The following is a 23,759-nucleotide window of genomic DNA, read 5'->3' on the forward strand; positions in this document are numbered from 1 at the left end:
TAATGCAGTATTTCATGTTATGTGAGCCGCCCTGAGCCTGCTTCAGCACGGAGGGCGGGATATAATTTAAAAATTATTATTATTGATTTGGAGTGTGCTTATATTAATAACAATGGATAGTAAAGCAGGGACCATTCCCAAGGAAATGGCCAAGAAAAAAGAAATTGAAGAAGGGAAACCATCATTCACCTGGTGGCCAACTGGGCCCAGGGAAATTTACATCTATGACTTGAAGATGACTTTCAAGGTGACTTGAAAGATTGGCAAACTACTTTAATGTCTACCATAACACAGATGGCAAGTAAAATAGACAAGATAGATGAACAGATGACAGAGATTAAACAAGAACTCAAGGGAAAAAGTAGACAGCGGAAACCAACAAGGCCTTAAAAGCATTAGATGCTCAGGTAACAGAGAATATTCAAAAAGTGGAACAGTTGGGAAAAGAACAGACCTTACAAGATTCTAGACTTCTACAGTTGGAAGTAGATAAAGTGGCCTACAGGTTGAGGTTTCAAAACATACCAGAAGAGAAAAATGAAGATTTACAGAAAATACTAAGTGAAGCCTTGGCTGAAATTCTACAGGTGACTCCTCAGAGCATGGAGGATGAGTTTGACCAAGTTAGAAGGCTGCCATCGAGCTATACAAGATGAAACAAACTACCTACTGAAGTTCATTTGAGGTTGGCAAGAAAAAAGATTAAAGATGACATCCTGAAACAAGCAAAAGAGAGAGACCCATGGTGATAGCTGGAAATACAGTAAAAATTTTAAGAGCGGTTCCTTGGCTAGTGAGACAAAAAAGGAGAGAATATCAAAAGTTAACAAAGTTTTTGAGAGGAAGAGAGATACCCTACATGTGGTTGATGCCAGAAGGCCTTCTTTTCACATACCAGGAGAATAGGTAAAGATTCAACTCCATTTTCAAAGCCCAGAATTTTTTGTAAAATATAAAGAAGAAAACAAAGAAAAGGATCATGAGGAGCAGCGAGAAGAAGAAGGCTCAGGTGAAGAAGATCCAAACCAGACACAGAGATATCATACAAGGCTACAATTTAAAAAAAATAAGAAAGAGTGATAAACAAAACCTATAATGGCCTCAATTGTTTCAATTAATGTGAATGGACTTAATTCTCCTGCTAAAAGGAGGAAGACATTTAGATATTTGGCAAAAATGGAAATGGACATAATTTGCTTACAAACTCATATCCTAACCAAAGATCAAAATTTTTTGAAGAATAAAAAACTTGGCAGTCTATTTACAGCTACGTACTTACATAAAAAGAAAAGGGGAGTGGCAATTTATATTAAAGATAAATTTAATCCACAACTGTAATTTGCTTCTGAAGATAGAATTTTATTAGTGGAAATTACGGTGTACAATAAGAAAATACTTCTTGCAAATATCTACACTCCAAATGACCATCAAGAGAATTTTTTTCAAGATTTGCATTTTAAATTATGAAACTTGGAGTATGTGGAATACTGTCTAATAGGAGACTTCAATGCAGTATCTGATAGGCAATTGGATAAGAAAACACATAAACAGATTAAAACCAAAAGTCTTCAGCTTCCTACAAGCTTCTGGAAATTAGCGGAAGAATTGGACTTGGTAGACGTTTGGAGAACAAGATACAAGAACAATTCTAGAGATTTTACTTACTACTCTCCTAGTCACCAAACCTGGTCTAGAATTGATATGTATTGGCTCTCCACAAGCTTGATTAAAGACTTAATGGACACAGAGATTCAAACAAGAGTCATATCAGACCACAGCCTGGAATGATAAAACTAAAAGGTACACGGATAAGAAGACCATGGAAGTTAAACACAGCAATTTTGAAAGACAAAGACTTCCTTAAAGAGACTAAACTAGAAATGGAATTTTTCTTTAAACTAAATACAACACAAGAAGTAAAGATGCAAACAGTGTGGAACACTGCAAAAGCTTTCTACAGAAGCTTTGCAATTAGATACTGCATTAAAAAGAAGAAAGAAAGAGCTGAAAGTCATCAAAATTTAATGTCACAAATGGGAGAAGCTGAGAAGAATCTTAAAAAACATCCAACAATTTCAAAAAAGGTGAGAGAAATGCAGCACAAAATGAATTTAATTCTTATGGAAGATGTGGAGATTAAATTAAGATATGGTAAACAAAACTTCTTTGAGCATGTTAATAAACCTGGAAGGTGGTTGGCCTATAGGATGAGAAAAGAGAAGGTTAAAAGAATAATTACAGCATTGAGAGATGAGAACAATAAAGAGAAATCTCAAAAACAAGAAATACGACAAATTGTAGAACAATTTTATAAAAAATTATATGAAGATAAGCAAGTTGATAAAACAAACTTAGAAGAATATCTTAAACAAAATAACCTTAACAAATTTACAGAAGAACAACAAAAAATTTTGAATGAACCTATAACAATAAGGGAGCTTGGAAAGGCATTAACTGCCCAAAATAATGGCAAGTCACCAGGACTAGATGGGCTACCAGCTGAGTTTTATAAAGCCTATGAAGAATCCTTACTTCTACCATTTAAACACCTCATTGAAAAGAAACAGGAAGAAGGTCAAATCCCAAACTCATGGCAAGAAGCTACGATATCTCTGATTCCGAAAGAAGATAATGATTTGAAAGATATTAAAAATTATCACCCAATTTCCCTTTTAAATGTGGACTACAAAATTTTTGCTGCAATACTGCCGCAACGTTTGAAAAAAGTTTTGCAATCTACAATACATTATGACCAAGCAGGATTTTTGCCTTAAAGATACTTGAGAGACAATGTCAGAACAGTTTGTGATATTTTAGAATATTATGAAGGCCATCCAGAGAAACGATTGGCTTTAATTTGCCTAGATGCTGAGAAGGCATTCGACAATCTTCGTTGGCAGTTCATGTTACAGCAATTGAAAAGTATGCAATGTGGAGAAAAAATTTTTAGAACAGTGGAAGCAATATACTCCCTACAAAAGGCTAGGGTGACAGTGAATGGCAAATTAACAAAAACAATTAACATACAAAAAGGTACAAGACAAGGTTACCCACTGTCACCTCTGCTTTTCATTTTATCACTAGAGATATTGAACAATCAAATAAGAGAAGATACAAGTATAAAGGGAGCTGTGATAAAAAATGAACAATACAAACTTAGAGCTTTTGCTGATGACTTAGCTTTTATATTAAAACAACCGATGGACTCTATAGACTGTCTCATAAACAAGATTAAACAATTTGGTTGTTGGGCAGGATTAAAGATTAATTATTATAAAACAAAATTTCTGACCAAAAACATGACAGCTGAACAAATTCAGGCTTTTCAGCAAAAATCAGGATTTCTTCATGAAAAAAGAATCAAATATTTAGGTGTGGTGATCTCAAATAGATGCAACAATCTAAAAGCAGACAACTATGATAAACTGCTCAAAGAAATTAAAAAAGACCTGGGAAAATGGCATGATCTGAACTTATCCTTAATGGGAAGAATAGCTTTGATAAAAGTGAATGTCTTACCAAGACTATTTTTTTTTCCAAACTATTCCAATATTTCTAAGCAGTGGATTTTTCCAAGAGTTAAATAAGATGGTCATTAAATATGTGTGGCAAGACAAAAAATCCAGAATTTAATTAAAGACCTTACAGGATTCCAAATTAAGAGCAGGTATGGGTCTCCCAGACTGGCAATTGTACTACAAAGCATCTGTATTGGTGTGGATAAGAGATTGGATGTTGTTGAAAGATAAGAGACAATTGTTACTGGAAGGACACAATTTGACTATGGGTTGGCATGCTTATTTGTGGTATGAAAGACTTGAAGGCCACTCTTACTTCAAGGATCATTGGTTCAGGAAATCTCTATATCATACCTGGTCATGGTTGAAGCCTAAAATTTACTCAAAAGTTCCAAGATGGGTCTCGCCAGTAGAGGCATTTACTCACCCAAATCTTTTAAAAGCAAACCAGAACTATAGGTATGAGGATTTGGTGGGAAAAGAAAATCAACTGAAAACTATAGAGGAACTAGAAAGCATGAATATTAAAATGAATTGGTGGATGAGAATGCAAGTTGAATCTAGATATGTCAAAGACAAGGCGATAGGCTTCACTAGTGAACAATACTTATTTAATAAAATTCTTTTGGGACCACAAGAAAAGTTAATTTCTAAACTGTATGCATATCTACTCCAAATGAAGACACAAGATGAAGTTGTAAAGGATCGTATGGTCCAATGGGCGAAAAACTTTGGTTATAACATTACACTAGAACAGTGGGAAAGATTGTGGAAACTTAATGTTAAACTAACTAGGTCTGTGACTTTCAAAGAAAACATCTAAAAATGTTTTATAGATGGTACTTGACTCCACAGAAACTGTGCAAGATTTATACTAATATGTCTAATAAATGTTGGAAGTGCACCAAACAAATTGATACTTTTTACCATATGTGGTGGACGTGTGAGATGGTGAAAGGCTACTGGAAAATGGTACACAAAATGGTACAGAAGATCATGAAAACTCAGATACATTTCAAACCAGAACTTTTTTTATTGAATATATTTCCAGAGGATTATTCTAAAGAAATGAGACACATGTTGGCACACTTCAACTCTGCAGCTAGAATCCTTTTGGCACAGAGAAGGAAATGTCAGGAAATCCCTTCGAAAATTGACTTGGTGGGGAAAGTTTTGGAGACTACAGAACTCGACTTTCTATCCCAACTGACAGCTGGGAAATCTAAAGAAGATGTGAGAAAAAAATGGATGAAATTTTATGTTTGGTTGGACATTCAAGACGCTTAAGATTCTTTGGTGCGATTTGATTTCTTTTTCTTTTTTCCTGTGTTTATAATATAATATTTATCTTTAAGCCAACTTTTAAATCCATTTTGGGAAAAACTGGCAAGTTATCAGAATACAACTAAAGATTTATATTATACAACTTTAAAATGGAATATATATATATATCATTTAGATTAAAATAATAAGAGAATATTTTTAAGAAAATATGGTAGAAATATCCCTTTGATTTTGGAAAGTACTTATAAAAGCAAGAACAGAATGTATGGTACCCTTCTTTCTGTTTCCTATTTCCTAAACTTTTCTGAAATGAATAAAAACTTTTGAAAACTGAAAAAATCGTGAAATTTTTTAACCTCTGCTACAATAGCCACCAGCTCCAGGACCCCTTGGGCCACGAGGTGGTCTAGCTTCTCCTCAATCTTAGGTCTGAGAGCTAGGGGCATGCGTATTTAGTTGTAAGGTCATGGGGGGTTCGGTGTACGTTCCCAAGGTGCCATCAAAAATGGTGGGAAATTCTTCGCACACCTTCTGGAAGTCCTTCCAGGTGGGGGCTTGATGGATACCCGTTACCCGGATTCCCAGGGCCTCGAACCAGGACCGTCCTAGAAAGCTACACAGATCCCCCCACCACTACGATAAGGGGAAGCTTGCCCGAGAACTGGCCATATCTTGCATGGACCTTTCCCACCCCCAGGACGGTGACTTCCCTTTTCTGGAAGTCACAAAGTATAAACAGGGATGGGCATAATTGGGATTCTTTCCCAGGGCACATTTCCCTGAATATGCGGGCTGAGATGACCGTCTGGCCCACCCCGGAGTCTACCTCCATTTTGCAGGGCCTGTCCTCTATTAGCACAGTCATTTTTTATTTGTCAGGGGAAGGCATGGGAAGCTGGCATACCTGATCCCCTGCCATGGTGAATGCCTGGATGTCATCCATGAGTACAACCTCATGGTGGCGACCATTTTTCTGTCGCAAGTTGCCCCCTTGGCACAGCAACTTTAACTGACAGACACGTGCTAGATGTCCGGTCCTCCTGTATGTGTGGTAGACAGTGTTCTGAAACTTGCAGGACCGATGCTCATGGGTTTCCCCACAGCTGGCACATCCTTCCGTCAGGACAGGCTCAGTTGCACATGGCTGTTGGCGCTTTGGGGCCTGGTGCATCTTAAGTGTGTCTTCCTCACCGGAGTTTTCCGAGTTGGACCTGCTGGCGACTTGGTGTGCTCCTGTTGTGCACTGCTCTTTGTGCGATTTTTCATAAGCGGTCGCCTCACTCAGGGTATCTGCCAGTGTGAGGGTCTTGGGCCTCATCAGCTTTGCCTGTAGCTTCTCATCTCTGAGGCCAGCCATGAAACGGTCCAGAAGAGCTTCATCGAGGTTAATGAAGGTGCACTTCCGGGCGAGGTGGCATAGCTCTGCCAGGGATGTGGCGACGGGCTCGCTGGCCTTTTGTACCCACTTGTGGAAGTCCAGACGCTTGGACATCTGCGTTGGCTGAGGGGAGAAGTGCTCTGTCAGCCTCTCCGTGATGACCTGGTAGTGGTTGAGTTGTCAGTCAGTGATACTGGTGACATTAGGTTCTCCGCTAACTCCAGCGTGCCCTCCCCACAGAGGCTAAGCAACAGCTGTTTCTTCTTTAGCTCGTTCATGATGTCGTGGTAGAGGAGATAGAAGTTTAATCTCTTCTCCCATCTCTCCCACCGCTCCGGGTGAGCGGGATTGAACTCTGGAATGTTCCCATGCGGGCTGGGCACTGCGGCATGGTCAAAGCTGGGCCTTGGAGGTGCAGTTGCTGGTGTAGAGACACCGGAGGAACTGGATGCTTGGTCTTCGCTCATTTCCATTCCTGGAAGTTCCTGGTAGCTATTTAATCCAGTCCGATCCTGTCCTAAAATGAGGTAAGTATGGGCAGGACTTGGGGCAGATGCACACATTAAATCTGGAGGGAGGTGCAGCTAGGTTGGGCTTGTGTGTGATCACACTCATAGTATATGGTAGTAACTTCATAATGGAACTGCAACTAGAACAGCATAGGAGAGCCACCTTCCTTTACATAGGGCACCACTTTAGGCCCTACATCACAAGCCAGGCTATAATGCTTGCTTATGCATGTCTTATAATAGGGATGCCAGCCTCCAGGTGGGACCTGGGTATCCCCCAGAATTACAGCTTATATCTAGGCTACAGAGATCAGTTTCCCTGGAAAAAATGGATGCTTTGGACTCTAAGGCATTGTGCCCCACAGAGATTCCTGTCCTCCCCAGGCTCCGTGCCCAAATCTCCAGGAGTTTCCCAACCTGAATCTAGCAGTCTTAACCCTCATCCCCTGCTATTAGACAGAGGGGACCTGGCAACCCTATTTATATAATCTGTAATATGAATAATATTTCACTAGTTTTGTGCTTGCAAACTAAAAATCCAGTGGCGCCTTGAAGACTAGCACTATTTATTTCAATATGAGCTGCCATGAGTTGGAGCTCACTTCAGATAGCAATGGAGTGCCACCCAGTAGCTTCCTATATTTATGCATATATGAGAAATAGTGTGCTTGGTTTGTAGTTTTTAGTTGCCCCTCTCCCCAGAAAGTGTCTTTTGTTGAATTGTAGACTGGTATTTAAACTTTGGGGAGTTTAAAAACAACATGAGAATTCAGAAGGGGCAATACTACCATGCTGGGAATTATTAGGAAGGGAATTGAAAACAAATCAGCCAGTATCATAATGCCCCTGTATAAATCGATGGTGTGGTCTCATTTGGAATACTGTGTGCAATTCTGGTCACCGCGCCTCAAAAAGGATATTATAGCACTGGAAAAAGTGCAGAAAAGGGCAACTAGAATGATTACAGGTTTGGAACACTTTCCCTATGAAGAAAGGTTAAAACGCTTGGGGCTCTTTAGCTTGGAGAAACGTCGACTGCGGGGTGACATGAGAGAGGTTACAAGATTATGCATGGGATGGAGAAGGTAGAGAAAGTACTTTTCTCCCTTTCTCACAATACAAGAAATTGCTGAGCAGTCGGGTTAAAACGGATAAAAGGAGCTACTTCTTCACCCAAAGGGTGATTAACATGTGGAATTCACTGCCACAGGAGGTGGTGGCGGCTACAAGCATAGCCAGCTTCAAGAGGGGGTTAGATAAAAATATGGAGCAAAGGTCCATCAGTGGCCATTAGCCACAGTGTGTGTGTGTGTGTGTGTATGTGTGAGTGTGAGTGTTGGACTGGATGGGCCATTGGCCTGATCCAACATGGCTTCTCTTATGCTTTTATGTTCTTACTAGAGATCCCAGAAGCAAAGCAGGAACCTTCCTGGCTAGCATTTGGATGGGAGACCTCCAAGGAACACCAGGGGAAAAGTTAGATGCACTTATGAAATGCCTGAACTTTGGGGAAAATCTTGAAAGTTTCATAGTTGCATCTGGTCCTTCTGATATTGCCAAGATGTGGATCTTCAGATATTTTCTATGTCCCCCACATTTTTTTTCAAATGTAAGTTTGCGAAGAGAATGTCTGAATTTGCCATGAAATGTACAAGCCCTGCAAAAGACAGGTACAGAAAAGTATACTTTGGAATTTACATAATTCAGCAAGCTACTTTTTCCTCCTCTCTCAGCTGCCAACCTAGCTGTTTGGCTAACATCCACTGTAATCTGTTCTCCTTCATTATGCTAATCTGTGGGCGGAAAGATTTCTGTCATCTTCAAATCGCTTGTACAGCAATGGTAAACACCTTGGCCTGTCTGTAATTGGACAGGTGTCTGCATTGGTGTCACCCAGCTTTTAATTCAATTAAAGGAACTGCCTGCTCTGCTCTCATTACCCACTCATTTCCTCTGCACTTCCAGTCAGTCAGTGAAATTTACACTCCGCACCAGCCTATACTGTAATACAAAGTCAGCAGCCCCATAACTAAGATAATCACTGATGTACAAGCACATTAATTTATAGCTGAGCAAATTAAATTATACATTAAGAAAATGTTCAGAGATTACAATAGACACATAGTATGTTATAGAAACAATTATTAAAATACTCATTCACTTAGTATTAGGGGTGTGCAAAAAACTTGGTATTTTGCAGGGTTGGGTGTACTGAACAAAAAATATCATTATTTCCCAGTATTCCCAAATCCAAATATTAGTATGATATTGGGATTCAGGAAATAACCATGATTGCTGAATTTACGTGACTCCATTATACCCTATGGGTATTACAGTTTCATACCCTATGGGTATACCCTATGGGTATTACAGTTTCACTCACACACAGCATGGCTTGCAAAAGCCATTTAAAGGAAACGTTCCCTTTAAATGGCTTTTTCAAGTTAAGCCATGCTCAAGTCAACTCAAAGTAGCATAGGTTCCCTGCAAGCTCTGCTGGGCAGCCTGCCATCTTAAAGAAGGGAGACAGAAACTCAGATCTCCCCTCCTTCCATTCCTCTGGCCTCTGGGAACTGCAGCCAGCAAAAAGGAGGAAAGAAAGATCTCAGATTTTCCATCTCCTTTTCTGCTGGTCTTGAGGAAAGTTCTCCCTGCAGAATCAACTCCTGGGAGGGCTCTGTTGGGCAGTCCAATTTCAACAGGCTAGCCCAGTGGAGCCCCAGATATGCCTTTGGGGAGCATTCTTCCAGCAGGACTGGCTCCTCAGCAGGTTCTGTTGGGCAGTCGGGCAAAGCCCCAGCCAAGCCTTTGGGGAGAGTTCTCTTGGAAGGATCAGCTCCTCTGCAGGCTCTGTTGGGTAATCCAGCTTGAATGGGCTGCTCAGCAGAGCCTGCAGACAAGGGAAGATCAGCTGGGGTGATGCAGAGCTGTCAACTTCTGCTGTCCTGGCTAATCCTGGGCTAGTTTCTCTTGCAGCTTTGTTTAAAGAAGGAGCCAGCTAGCCCCAGACGAGGCTGCTCAGAGCTGCAAAAAAGGATCAGCTGGCGCATCACAGAGCTATCAGCAGCCACTGCCCCAGCTGATCCTAGGCTAGTGCCTTTTGGAGCTTGGTTTAAACCAAGCTGCAAGAGGTGCCAGCCAGCTAGGGTGGCCATAATGTCTGAAGGCCAGCCAGGGACACCTTGGGGGGGGGAAGGCAGGAGCGCGCGCGCCGCCGGAAACAGGAAGTGACGTCACTTCCGGCGACGTCACTTCCGGCGACGTCATACCACCGCCGGAAACAGGAAGTGACATCACTTCCTGTGACATCATTTCCCCCGCGCCACCTGCCGGAAACGGGAAGTGACATCACTTCCTGTGACATCATTTCCCCCGCGCCACCTGCCGGAAGCAGGAAGTGACATCACTTCCTGTGACATCATTTCCCCCAAATGGCATCATTTCCCCCAAATGCCACTGCCGGAAACAGGAAGTGACTTCACAGCACTTCCTGTGACGTCCCCAAAAATCCCCCAAATATCACCGCCGGAAACAATTTTGTTCTCAAATCCTGTATATACTTCATCAGTATATGGGATAAGGCACTTTCTCAACTGTGCTGCATAATGCAGCCTATTTATTTTGTCCTGTTGGCTCTGTTGGCTCTATCTGCGCCACCTTCATCACTTTCGGGGTGTGGATCCCGCAGTGGGGTGGGCTCCCGACTCCCTCCGCCGGCTGTTTCTGATAGCCCTGCGCCCCCTCTTTCATTTGATATGTGTCCCGTGCGGGTGCCACCCTCCTGCCGGGAGATGCCGCAAAATGAGCCCCCTTGAGGCTTATGGCGGCAGGGCTCGGGGGAAGCAAGCTAGACTGCTGTTCTTTTGAGGGGTTATAGAGTGTTTCGAGCCCCTCCCTGTGGCATTGGTCCCATCGTCGTGGGACCCAGGGGGCCGGCGCAGCAGCCTGCCGAAGCAGCCTGTCACTAATAACACAGGTCGAGATGCGGAAGTGACTGACAGGCTGCTTCAGCGGGCCGCTGCGCCGGCCCCCTGGGTCCCACAACGATGGGACCGATGCCACAGGGAGGGGCTCGAAACACTCTATAACCCCTCAAAAGAACAGCAGTCTAGCTTGCTTCCCCCGAGCCCTGCCGCCATAAGCCTCAAGGGGGCTCATTTTGCGGCATCTCCCGGCAGGAGGGTGGCACCCGCACGGGACACATATCAAATGAAAGAGGGGGCGCAGGGCTATCAGAAACAGCCGGCAGAGGGAGTCGGGAGCCCACCCCACTGGGGGATCCACACCCCGAAAGTGATGAAGGTGGCGCAGATAGAGCCAACAGAGCCAACAGGACAAAATAAATAGGCTGCATTATGCAGCACAGTTGAGAAAGTGCCTTATCCCATATACTGATGAAGTAAATACAGGATCTGAGAACAAAATTGCACCAGAAGACACAAACACAAAGCTCCCTTACACTGAATCAGTGCTTGGGTCCACCAAAGTCAGTATTGTCCACTCCAGTCACAAACACAAAGCTCCCTTACACTGAATCAGTGCTTGGGTCCACCAAAGTCAGTATTGTCACATAAGAACATAAGAGAAGCCCTGTTGGATCAGGCCAGTGGCCCATCCAGTCCAACACTCTGCGTCACATAAGAACATAAGAGAAGCCCTGTTGGATCAGGCCAGTGGCCCATCCAGTCCAACACTCTGCGTCACATAAGAACATAAGAGAAGCCCTGTTGGATCAGGCCAGTGGCCCATCCAGTCCAACACTCTGCGTCACATAAGAACATAAGAGAAGCCCTGTTGGATCAGGCCAGTGGCCCATCCAGTCCAACACTCTGCGTCACATAAGAACATAACAGAAGCCCTGTTGGATCAGGCCAGTGGCCCATCCAGTCCAACACTCTGTGTCACATAAGAGAAGCCCTGTTGCATCAGGCCAGTGGCCCCTCCAGTCCAACACTCTGCGCCACATAAGAACATAAGGAGGGAAGGAAGGGAGGAGGGAAGGGAGGAGGGAATGGAAGGGAAGGGAAGGGAAGGGAAGGGAAGGGAAGGGAGGAAGGAAGGAAGGAAGGAAGGAAGGAAGGAAGGAAGGAAGGAAGGAAGGAAGGAAGGAAGGAAGGAAGGAAGGAAGGAAGGAAGGAAGGAAGGAAGGAAGGAAGGAAGGAAGGAAGGAAGGGAAGGAAGGAAGAAAGAAAGAAAGAAAGAAAGAAAGGAAGGGAGGGAGGAGGGAGGGGAGGAGGGAGGGAAGGAAGGGAGGAGGGAAGGGAGGAGGGAAGGGAAGGGAAGGGAGGAGGGAAGGGAGGAGGGAAGGGAAGGGAAGGGAGGAAGGAAGGAAGGAAGGAAGGAAGGAAGGAAGGAAGGAAGGAAGGAAGGAAGGAAGGAAGGAAGGAAGGAAGGAAGGAAGGGAGGGAGGGAGGGAAGGAAGAAAGAAAGGAAGGAAGGGGGGAGGGAGGGAGGGAAGGAAGGAAGGGGGGAGGGAGGGAGGGAAGGAAGGAAGGGAAGGGAGGGAGGGAAGGAAGGAAGGGAGGGAAGGAAGGGAGGAAGAAAGGAAAGAAGGGAAGAGGGAGGGAAGAAAGGAAGCCCGCCCCCCCCCCGCTTTCGGCCCCCTTACCTGCAGGTGGCGGTCGGCGGCGAGTCGGGCGGCGGCGGCGGGTCGGGCGGCGGCGGCGAGTCCAGCGGCGGGGGCGGCGGCGAGGCCAGGGAGGCGTCGGAGAGGCCTTCCTTGGCCGGCGCTGGCCCGGGAAGGCCTTCCAGAGGCTCTGGAAGGCCTTCCCGGACCAGCGCCGGGTGCTCCGCGGCCTCCCCGCGGCCTCCGCTGGTCGCTGGGGGCCTTCCAGACACTCTGGAAGGCCCCCAGCGACCAGCGGAGGCCGCGGGGAGGCCTTCGCTGGCCGGCGCTGGTCCGCCTTCCCGGACCAGCGCCGGGTGCTCCGCGGCCTCCCCGCGGCCTCCGCTGGTCGCTGGGGGCCTTCCAGACACTCTGGAAGGCCCCCAGCGACCAGCGGAGGCCGCGGGGAGGCCTTCGCTGGCCGGCGCTGGCCCGGGAAGGCCTTCCAGAGGCTCTGGAAGGCCTTCCCGGACCAGCGCCGGGTGCTCCGCGGCCTCCCCGCGGCCTCCGCTGGTCGCTGGGGGCCTTCCAGACACTCTGGAAGGCCCCCAGCGACCAGCGGAGGCCGCGGGGAGGCCTTCGCTGGCCGGCGCTGGCCGGGAAGGCCTTCCAGAGGCTCTGGAAGGCCTTCCCGGACCAGCGCCGGGTGCTCCGCGGCCTCCCCGCGGCCTCCGCTGGTCGCTGGGGGCCTTCCAGACACTCTGGAAGGCCCCCAGCGACCAGCGGAGGCCGCGGGGGAGGCCTTCGCTGGCCGGCGCTGGCCCGGGAAGGCCTTCCAGAGGCTCTGGAAGGCCTTCCCGGACCAGCGCCGGGTGCTCGCGGCCTCCCCGCGGCCTCCGCTGGTCGCTGGGGGCCTTCCAGACACTCTGGAAGGCCCCCAGCGACCAGCGGAGGCCGCGGAGAGGCCTCCCCCACCGCTGCCGGCCCCCGCGCGCGGGCGGGGAAGGCGGGGAGTGATGGAGGGAGCGTCCCTGCGCGTGCGCAGGGACGCTCCCTCCCTCACTCCCCGCCTTCCCGCCCGCGCCCGCGGCCCACCGGCTCCTGGGCTGCCTAAACCGGGGACCTTTAATGGTCCCGGTATAGGCAGCCCGGGATCCGGGATTGGGTGGCCAGATCCGGGAATGTCCCGGGAGACCGGGACGGTCTGGCCACCCTACAGCCAGCCCAAGCTGAAGCCCCAGCTGATCCTCTCTTGCAGCTTGTGAGCCATGGTCAGCAGAAAGGAAGGAGCTGCTCAGAGCTGCAAAAGAGGATCAGCTGAGGTGGTGTGGAGCTGACAGCTTTATGCCGCTTTGGCTTGGGCTGGATCACCCAAATAAAATCAAATAATAATCATAAAAATAATAATCTTGTCTTTTTCAGGATGAGCCATATTGGCAGCTGAATATAAAATTCTGGTCTATATCTGGCTTAATAAATACTCAAAAATACTGATAAGGAGGTTTTTTGAGTATTTATTTGGCTCCATTTATTCTGAATGCACACCTGTAGTTAGTATGCTGGCCTCCACAGATGATCAAGTACTGGGTCTGGATCCCAAATTGCACTATGACAGCCTGTATTTGCCATGGTAGTCACTTATATTGGCTCAGTAATATGCAGATAAGCCCAAGTGCTGGACCTTACTGACTGTATATATGGAGCTCCACTTCATTTTCAAGAGCTACATGAACTTTTTTCTAGATAGAACATGGTTCAGAGTCAAATAGATTATATGGTTGTCCAGCAAAAGACTAGCTAAATTATGACTTTTGAAAAAGTCAGAAGCTGACACAAGAATAAAATATTAGAAATGAAAAACATCATTACAAAAAATAATCCCACTCAACAGTGATTTGACACAGATTCTACACTGTTTGAAATTCTCTTTTATTCACTGAGTAAATGGTGTTTGTCAACAATATTCTGATCCATTTCTGTCTTTGGACTGATAATGCTTTCGCATTGTGGTGAGTTTTTTCTTTTTTGTAAAAAAAAAGTCTCAGTGCAAGATCTAGTCTTTAAAAATCCACATTGTAGATTGCAGATAGTAAATCAATTGAAGGTACCACTCTTTCTGCCCAGTGAAGGGAACCTTTGGAAATAAATTAAAATTCTAACACAGACATTTTGACACAGTGACCCCATGAAACTGAATAATGTCATTTGTTAAATATGGATGTAAAGTTAAGAATGTAACAGCAGACTGAAATCATACCTAGCATAAGAGGTCCACTTGATATACAAAGCAAGTTTTTCATTTTATTAAAATGCCTGCTGTTTAATTATTAGTAAAATTTAATTTAGTATCTGTTTAGGCAGATAAACCTTGAGGTCTTATTTTAATATATTTGAGGAAAATGAAGAAAATGTATAAAACCTGACAATGTTGTACCATTAATTCCAAGTTTCTATAACTGCTATTATTTTTATACCATTCTCACACACACACACAAAAATCACAATTGCTAGATAGCACATGAAATAAAACTAAATATCAAGTGTTTCTAATATGTTTTCCATATACACATGAGGTTTATTAAATTCCAACTGTATTTCCTAGAAGGTTTAAGGTGAAACAATTATATTTTCAAAATTGGGTGCTATAAGAAACAGACGTGCGGCTGAGCCTGGGCTTCTGAACTAGCATGACAGTAGATTAAAAGTGTACAACAGTCTGCTCTAAGCAAAACAAAAACAAATGTCATTAAATGTCCTAGATAATTAATATTCTTATCACTCTATAAAGACTGGAATTTCATCAAAAAGAGGTACAGTAATATAATGAATTGTTCTGTCATCCTGGGTTGCCAGCCCCCAAGACCCGGCAGGGGATCCCCTGGTTTTGGGGGTTTCTACCCACCACAAACCAGCTGGCTGATGGGGATGTTACTGCATTGCATCCTTGACAGAAGTCATTTTCTTTGTACAGGGGATGCTCTGTTTTTTGGGGCAAACTCTATGGTTTAAGTCCAATTTAACCACAGAGCTTGCCCCGAAACCAGAACATCCCCAACATGATATCACTTCCTGGTCATGTCATCACACTGGAGATGTTGTACAACATCCCTGCCCACTGCCAGAATGCCCCCCAAACCACCTGCCGGATGGACTGGAATCTCATCAAAAAGAAGTACAGTACTTTAATGAATTGTTCTCTCATCCTAGGTCTGCCAGCCCCCAAGACCCAGCAGGGGATCCCCTCATTTTGGGGGCTTCTCCCCACCACAGACCAGCTGGCTGATGGGGAAAACCCTTCCCCTAAACAGGGATAAGAACATAAAAACATAAGAGAAGCCATGTTGGATCAGGCCAACGGCCCATTCAGTCCGACACTCTGTATTACACAGTGTCCAATAATTTATATACACACACACACACACACTGTGCCTAATAGCCACTGATGGACCTCTGCTCCATATTTTTATCTAACCCCCTCTTGAAGCTGGCTATGCCTGTAGCCGCCACCACCTCCTGTGGCAGTGAATTCCACATCTTAATCATCCTTTGGGTGAAGAAGTACTTCCTTTTATCCGTTCTAACCTGACTGCTCAGCAATTTCATTGAATGCCCACGAGTTCTTGTATTGTGAGAAAGGGAGAAAAGTACTTCTTTCTCTACCTTCTCCATCCCATGCATAATCTTGTAAACCTCTATCATGTCACCCCGCAGTTGACGTTTCTCCAAGCTAAAGAGCCCCAAGCGTTTTAACCTTTCTTCATAGGGAAAGTGTTCCAAGCCTGTAATCATTCTAGTTGCCCTTTTCTGCACTTTTTCCAATGCTATAATATCCTTTTTGAGGTGCGGTGACCAGAATTGCATACAGTCTTCCAAATGAGATGGCACCATCGATTTATGCAGGGGCATTATGATACTGGCTGATTTGTTTTCAATTCCTTTCCTAATAATACCAAGCATGGCATTGGCCTTTTTTATTGTAATCGCACACTGTCTTGACATTTTCAGTGAGTTATCTACCACGACCCCAAGATCTCTCTTCTGGTCAGTCTCTGCCAGTTCACACCCCATCAACTTGTATTTGTAGCTGGGATTCTTGGCCCCAATGTGCATTACTTTGCACTTGGCCACATTGAACCTCATCTGCCATGTTGACGCCCACTCACCCAGCCTTAGCAGATCCCTTTGGAGTTCCTCACAATCCTCTCTGGTTCTTACCACCCTGAACAATTTAGTATCCTCCGCAAAGTTGGCCACTTCACTGCTTACTCTCAACTACAAATCATTTATGAACAAGTTAAAGAGCATGGGAACCAGTACGGAGCCCTGTGGCACCCGACTGCTTAACGTCCTCCACTGCGAAGACTGCCCATTTATACTCACTCTCTGCTTCCTATTAATTAGCCAGTTTTGGATCCACAACAAGACCTGTCCTTTTATTCCATGACTCTCGAGCTTACTAAGGAGCCTTTGATGAGGAACTTTATCAAAAGCTTTCTGGAAGTCAAGGTAAACAATATCTATCGGGTCTCCTTTGTCCACATGTTTGTTCACCCCCTCAAAAAAATGTAACAGGTTAGTGAGGCAAGATCTTCCCTTACAGAACCCATGCTGAGTCTTCCTCAATAACTCGTGTTCATCAATGTGCCTACTCATTCTGTCCTTGATAAAGGTTTCTACCAACTTTCCCGGTATTGAAGTCAGACTAACTGGCCTGTAGTTACCCAGATCTCCTCTGCAACCCTTTTTAATGATGGGGGTGACATTTGCTACCTTCCAGTCCTCAGGAACGGAGGTAGATGTCAATGAAAGATTACATATCTTTGTCAGAAGATCCACAAGTTCAACTTTGAGTTCTTTCAGAACTCTTGGATGTATGCCATCCGGACTTGGTGACTTATTGTTTTTTAATTCGTCCATCAGTTGTAGGACCTCCTCTCTTGTCACCTCAATCTGGCTCAGGTCTTTCAACACCCCTTCCAATAGAAGTGGTTCCAGAGCAGGTAAACACTTATCTTCCACAGTGAAGACAGAGGCAAAAAATTCATTTAGCTTCTCAGCCATTTCCCTATCCTTATTCAGTAATCCTTTGACCCCTTGGTCATCCAAGGGCCCCACTGCCTCCCTGGCTGGTTTCCTGCTTCTAATATATTTGAAGAAATTGTTATTGTTGGTCTTTATGTTTTTTGCAATATGCTCCTCGTAGTCCCTTTTTGCCTGCCTGATCACAGTCTTACATTTGATTTGCCATTGCCTGTGTTCCCTTTTATTAATCTCACTTGAACTAGCTTTTCACCGCTTAAAGGAGTCTTTCTTACCTTTTACAGCTTCCATTACTTTGTTTGTTAACCATGCAGGCCTTCTCTTATACTTGTTTGTACCTTTCCTAACTTGTGGTATATATTTTATCTGAGCTTCTAGGATTGTAGCCTCCAAGCTTCTCCAAGGGTTTTGACCGTATTTACCTTTCCTTTCAGTTTCCTCTTCACATGCCTCTGCATCTCAAAGAATTTACCCCTTTTAAAGTTAAACGTGGTCGTGCCAGTCTTTTGGGGCAACTCCCTATTTATACAAATAGTGAAATCAATAACGGTATGGTCACTGCTCCCAAGCGGTGTGATCACTTTTACATCTCTCACCAGGTCTTGGGCATTACTTAGGATACCAAATCCAGGATCGCCCACCCCTGGTAGGTTCTGTGACCATCTGCTCCATACCACAGTCATTGAGAGCATCTAGAAACTCAGTCTCTTTCTCTCAACTAGAACACATATTGACCAAATCAATCTGCGGGTAGTTAAAATCACCTATGATGATACAGTTTTTTTGTCTAGCCACCATCTTTAAGCCTTCCATCATATTATAGTCATCCTCTGTCTTTTGATTTGGTGGGCAATAACAAACTCCCATAGTTAAACAAACTCCCATAGTTAAATTGCCATTTGGGCCCTCTATTTCAACCCAAAGCATTTCTATAAGGGAGTTCAATTCTCTGACCTCAGTCTTACTGGACTCTATGCTCTCTCTGACATACAGAGCCACCCCACCTTCAACGCTTCCCTCCCTATCCTTCCGGTATAACTTATATCCAGGAATCACCGTGTCCCACTGATTCTCCTCATTCCACCAAGTTTCTGAAATTTCCACAATGTATATGTTTTCCCCCAACACTAAACATTCCAACTCACCAATTTTACTTTGAAGACTTCTAGCATTTGCGTAGAAACATCTATAATTTCCCAGGCAAGCTAGGCCCGCCACCTTCCTCCTGCTGCCTGGAGACTCTGACAGGCAGTCCATTCTGTTTGTCACCATCTCAGTGGACAACTCTGTTCCATTACCTGGTAGAAAAGTATCAGCTAACCCTTCATCTCTTTGAGATGAGTCTTCCGAACCAGAGACATTTCATCTCCTGTCGGCTTTCCCCCTAGATTTAGTTTAAAAACTGCTCTGCCACCTTTTTGATTTTAAGCGCCAGCAGCCTGGCTCCATCCGGGGACAAGTGGAGACTGTCTTTTTTGTACAGCTCCCACTTGTTCCAGAAAGCATCCCAGTGCCTAACAAACTTAAACCCTTCCTCCTTGCACCATCATCTCATCCACACATTGAGACTTCTAATTTGTGCCTGTCTCACCAGCCCTCCAAGTGGAACAGGTAGCACTTCTGAGAAGGCTACCTTGGAGGTCTTGGCCTTAAGTCTCCCACCTAGCAGCCTAAATTTTTCCTCCAGTACCTCACAACTGCATTTCCCCACATCGTTGGTGCCAACATGCACCACGACCACCGGCTCCTCCCCAGCACTATCAGCCTATCTACTATGCGCGTAATGTCCTCTACCTTCGCACCAGGCAGGCAAGTCACCATACGATCAGTACGTGGTTTTGCCACCCAGCTGTCTACTTGCCTAAGGATCGAATCACCAACTACCAGGACCCTCCCTCTCTCCCCGCCCAGGGATGGTTTCTTGGTGCGAAAGGATACCCACTCACCAACCGAAGAAGAGGTCCCTTCTGAGGGCACATTCCTCTTATCCTCAGCCCGGTGCCCTGTTCCCTCTTGACCCTCAGGCTCCCTGGCAGCAACAGGGCTGCCATATTCAACGGGGTGTCACCGGGGCTGCAACGGGGATGTCACTGCATGGCATCCTTGACAGAAGTCATTTTCTTTGTGCAGGGGACGCTCTGTTTTTTGGGGCAAACTCTATGGTTTAAGTCCAATTTAACCACAGAGCTTGCCCCCAAACCAGATTATCCACAGCATGATAATATCACTTCCAGGTGATGTCATCACACTGGAGATGTTGTACGACATCCCTGCCCACTCCCAGAATGCCCCCCAAATCCCCCTGCCAGATGGATGAGGGGACGTGGCCAACCCTACATCATCCTGTAGTGTACAATGCCAAGGAGGACATTGCAGACCTTGATTTGAAAGCCCAAACTACACATCTGCTGTACCTATGAGTATTTAAATCCCAACAGCTGCTGCTGCTGTGAGTATACATTTCAGTGAAGAAGTCTACCTTCCCCAAACAGAATCATGGATTTTCCCTGGTGTTCCCTAGACACAGTCCTCTTTTCTCAGCCTGGACTGGAACTGGTTTTGAAACTGTTTCCTTCCTATGTGGGGGAATGTAGGTGAAGAGCAGTTTGTCATCTGTGCTAAATGGTGGGGTGGGGGTAGGGAGTTATTAAGGGTGGAGGGTGTATCACTTTGGTTTTTCTGTTTTTCCCTTTCTCCTGTCAGGAGGTTGGAATTCATTGTCATGGGTTTGGGGGGGGGGGGCGGTCCTGGGGTGGGAGGAATGTTGGGATTGGTGGAAAATATCACCACCACAGTAAAGGAACTGATTCCTCCTCATCTCAGTAATATTTGGTGTTCCTAATTATGGTTGTTGCTAAATGTGGAAGCTGGGAGGGGAATTTTTCTTTATGTTGATATATGGTTATGCAGATAAAAGTATATTTTTAATCCCAGGAAGTTATCTGTGGAGTATTTGAAGAGGGGGCATCATTAGGATGTCAAGGGGGGGATGATTTTCTGTTTTGTTCAAACTGTTTAGATGATGATAACAGGGAGAGAGCATTGTATATCTTCTGCTTTGTAGTTGTTTTGCCCTTGCATATATTTTGTGTATATATTGTTTTTGTGTACTTGTACTGGGGTTTTTCTGATTAAACAATTGTTTTGAAAAGAAGTCTACCTATTCCATCCTTAACTTTTCCACATTTCATTTGGTCCCCGAGAGAAAGCCTGAACAACTGAGTTACAAGCAGTGTTCCCTTTAAGCTGAGTTAGTGTGAACTAACTCACAGGGTTTTTTAACTTCCAGCTTACACATTTTTGTCTTAGCTCAGGAAAAATGGCCCCAGAGCAAATTAATTTATGCAGTAGCTCACAACTTTAATGCCAGTAGCTAATGAAATTGAATTTTTGCTCAAAAGACTTAGCAGCTTAGAGGAGGTATTAGTTACAAGTCAAAAAGTCCCCAGTTCAAAATTTCCCTGTGCTAAATGAACTGACTAGGTGCTCTAGAGCAAGTGACTTTCTCTCTGCCTCAGTTTCCATCTGCAGTAGTAATAGAGACTTATCTCATAGATTTGTAATGTCCATTGAACAGTGCAGTGTGTTGTTTAAATACTAAACATTATTGGTATCAATTTGTAAAATTCTGAACTAGCAATATAACAACAGAAAAAGTGCTCTACAACTCTTCCTTCAAGATTCTTAAATAATTTTCTGGGTGCAATGTTGTGACGATGCAGGAATCTCATGGATGTATATAATGGATCTGAAGCATTGGCACTCAAGTAAATGAGCTTAAAATCAGGAGTTAATGGGGAAAGAAAGTAATGTCAAATAGACTTTAAATTATTTAATATGTTTGGCTTCTCCAAGAAATGCCCCACCATTCTCAATTCTTGTTTTTTAAAGAAAGAAAATTCGCTTGACTTGCTTTTATGTTTAGTGGCCCAGTTTGAGAAAGTAAGCAGACTAAATGAGAGAAATATACATGCTTCAGCAGCCCCTAAAATTGGACAATAAATGGTATTACATTTGCCCCTGAATTTCCCCTCAAACTGTATGTGAGGTACAAATGTGAGATTTCTTCTTGGCCAAAATATTCCCATCTGAGGAGTTCTGAGTGAAACAAACAAAAATGTTTCCTGGTTCCCACTGAATTTCACCTCCAATATATATATATATATATATATACACACACATACATACATACATACATATAAAGAAGATGATGATGATATTGGATTTATATCCTGCCCTCCATTCTGAAGAGTCTCAGAGCGGCTCACAGTCTCCTTTACCTTCCTCCCCCACAACAGACACCCTGTGAGGCGGGTGGGGCTGGAGAGGGCTCTCACAGCAGCTGCCCTTTCAAGAACAACCTCTGCCAGAGCTATGGCTGACCCAAGGCCATGCTAGCAGGTGCAAGTGGAGGAGTGGGGAATCAAACCCAGTTCTCCCAGATAAGAGTATGAACACTTAACCACTACACCAAACTGGCTGTAACATTTCTGAGATGATTAATTCAAGAAATATCTGGGGACTTTGGGGGTGGAACCAGGAGCAAGGTTGTGACAAGCATAGTTGAACTCCAAAGGGAGTTCTGGCCATCACATTTAAAGGGACTGTACACCTTTTAGATGTCTTTCCTCCATTGGAAATAATGGATAGGGGCACCTTCTTTGGGGGCTCATAGAACTGGACCCCTTGGTCCAATCCTTTTGAAACATGGAGGGGTTTTTGAGGAGAGACACCAGATGCTATGCTGAACATTTGGTGCCTCTACCTCAAAATACAGCTCCCTCAGAGCCCCAGGTACTCGCAGTTTGATTCTCCATTATACCCTATGGGAATCAATCTCCATAGGGAATAATGGAGTGTTCAGCAGGCATTTCCCTCCCCCACCTGCTTTCTGATGACCCTGAAGTGGGGGGGGGGTCTCCAAACCAGAGGATCCCTGCCTTCACCTGGAGACTGGCAGCCCTAAAGATGATTCTTCCTTTGGGTTGTCAGTTTCAGGTTGAAAAATCCCTGGAGATTTAGGGGTGGAGCCTAGGGAGGGTAATAGGAGCTGTCTCATCGGGGTATAAAGCCATTAAGTCCATTCTCCAAAATAGCCATTTTCTCCAGAGAAGCTGATCTCTGTCATCTGGAGATCTGCTGTGATTCCAAATCTCTAGCTTCCTACCTGGCAGTTGGCCACCCTATGCTTCCTACTTCCTTCACTTTATTATAAATAAAAGGGGGCCTTCAATATATGGAAGATATTTTGAATTCATTGAAAAGCTGCTTGTTCTAGAATACTGTCTGAGAAAATTAAATACAAACAAATGATGAAAGGTTTGTGCAGTCTCTTGATCCAATAGAGGGATGAAGACTGCTGCAGAGTTTGGCTTGTATCATTGTGGGAGCGTTTGCACAGGTGCTTGCAGAACCACACTAGTGGCTACTTTCTTTTATTCTGGATCCAACATGTTACATGGTACTAAATTAGCTGTTGTGTAACAACCTTAAGGCCTATGTATGTGTGTAGCCCATGATATTTCTTGCTTACTATTGTACACAGACACAAAGCATTGGTTCTTTCTGTTGCAGGCATACTGATGGGCTTGCAGCCCTTCACAACCTATGATGTAACCCTAACGGCTTGCACTTTGGCTGGCTGTACTGAAAGCTCACATGCCTTGAACATCTCCACTCCACAAGAAGGTAAAGTAATTTCAAAGGTCTTGACTTCCACATTTCAGTCATGAATAATAAAATAGGAGAGGAGCTAAATGCTGCAAAGCCATTTGCTGGAAAACCCCAACCTAATTTGATGACAAAGTGCATTGCCAGACCATAATTGCTCCATTTTTTGGGGGGTGCTAAAATGAATCAAACTCCATACCCTTTAATGACATGCATCTTTAATAGCTGTAATGCAGATTAATGGGCTTTTTAATTGCTGTTACATTGTTCATGCAAGAGCCTTGTCATTAATATGAAGCATCTGAAAGATTAATGAAAGCTTCCTCATTTTACTATGGCTCAGAAGTAAATCTAGAGACAGTCTGACTAAAAAGAATTGATTGTATGGCACAGTATGAAATTGAGAATCAAACGGTTGATTTCCATGGTCTCTTTTAACTGCTAAACACCAGCATAGGCAACAATTATTTCAGCCTGATGGAACCTCAAAATGCCAATTGGGCCGTTTATTAATCTGTTGTACTTGAAACTTAAAAGTTGCAAGCATAAATTACTATTTCTGTAACTGGCATTAAGCATGAGAGCAGCAAGAAAGAGAAAATATGTTACAGTTCTGCCTTTAGAGACTAGCTCAATAATTTCTGTGCATCAATTATGGAAGAAATAGTTCTCAAAGATTTGCAGCATATTTATCTTAAACATTTTTTAAAAAAAAATTGAGTCCCATTTTAAACTTATGCTAGTCTACATTGAGTCTTTCTCATGAAATTTCTTGTTTTGCTGACAGCCATGAAAGCAGATTTAGCTTTCAACAT

The 23,759-nt window shown here is 44.4% G+C and overlaps 1 protein-coding gene across 1 annotated transcript in view; it reads left to right on the forward strand.

Annotated features, from left to right (window-relative positions):
* The window catches only part of USH2A (usherin), a 1,244,521-nt gene that overhangs the window by 501,932 nt on the left and 718,830 nt on the right, over positions 1-23,759 (forward strand). The window contains exon 31 of the mRNA XM_060246775.1: positions 22,849-22,962. Within this exon, the coding sequence (XP_060102758.1) occupies positions 22,849-22,962 (114 nt within the window). The remainder of the gene's footprint in view (positions 1-22,848; positions 22,963-23,759) is intronic.

The sequence above is a fragment of the Heteronotia binoei genome, chromosome 1, assembly GCF_032191835.1.
Source record: "Heteronotia binoei isolate CCM8104 ecotype False Entrance Well chromosome 1, APGP_CSIRO_Hbin_v1, whole genome shotgun sequence".
NCBI lineage: Eukaryota > Metazoa > Chordata > Lepidosauria > Squamata > Gekkonidae > Heteronotia > Heteronotia binoei.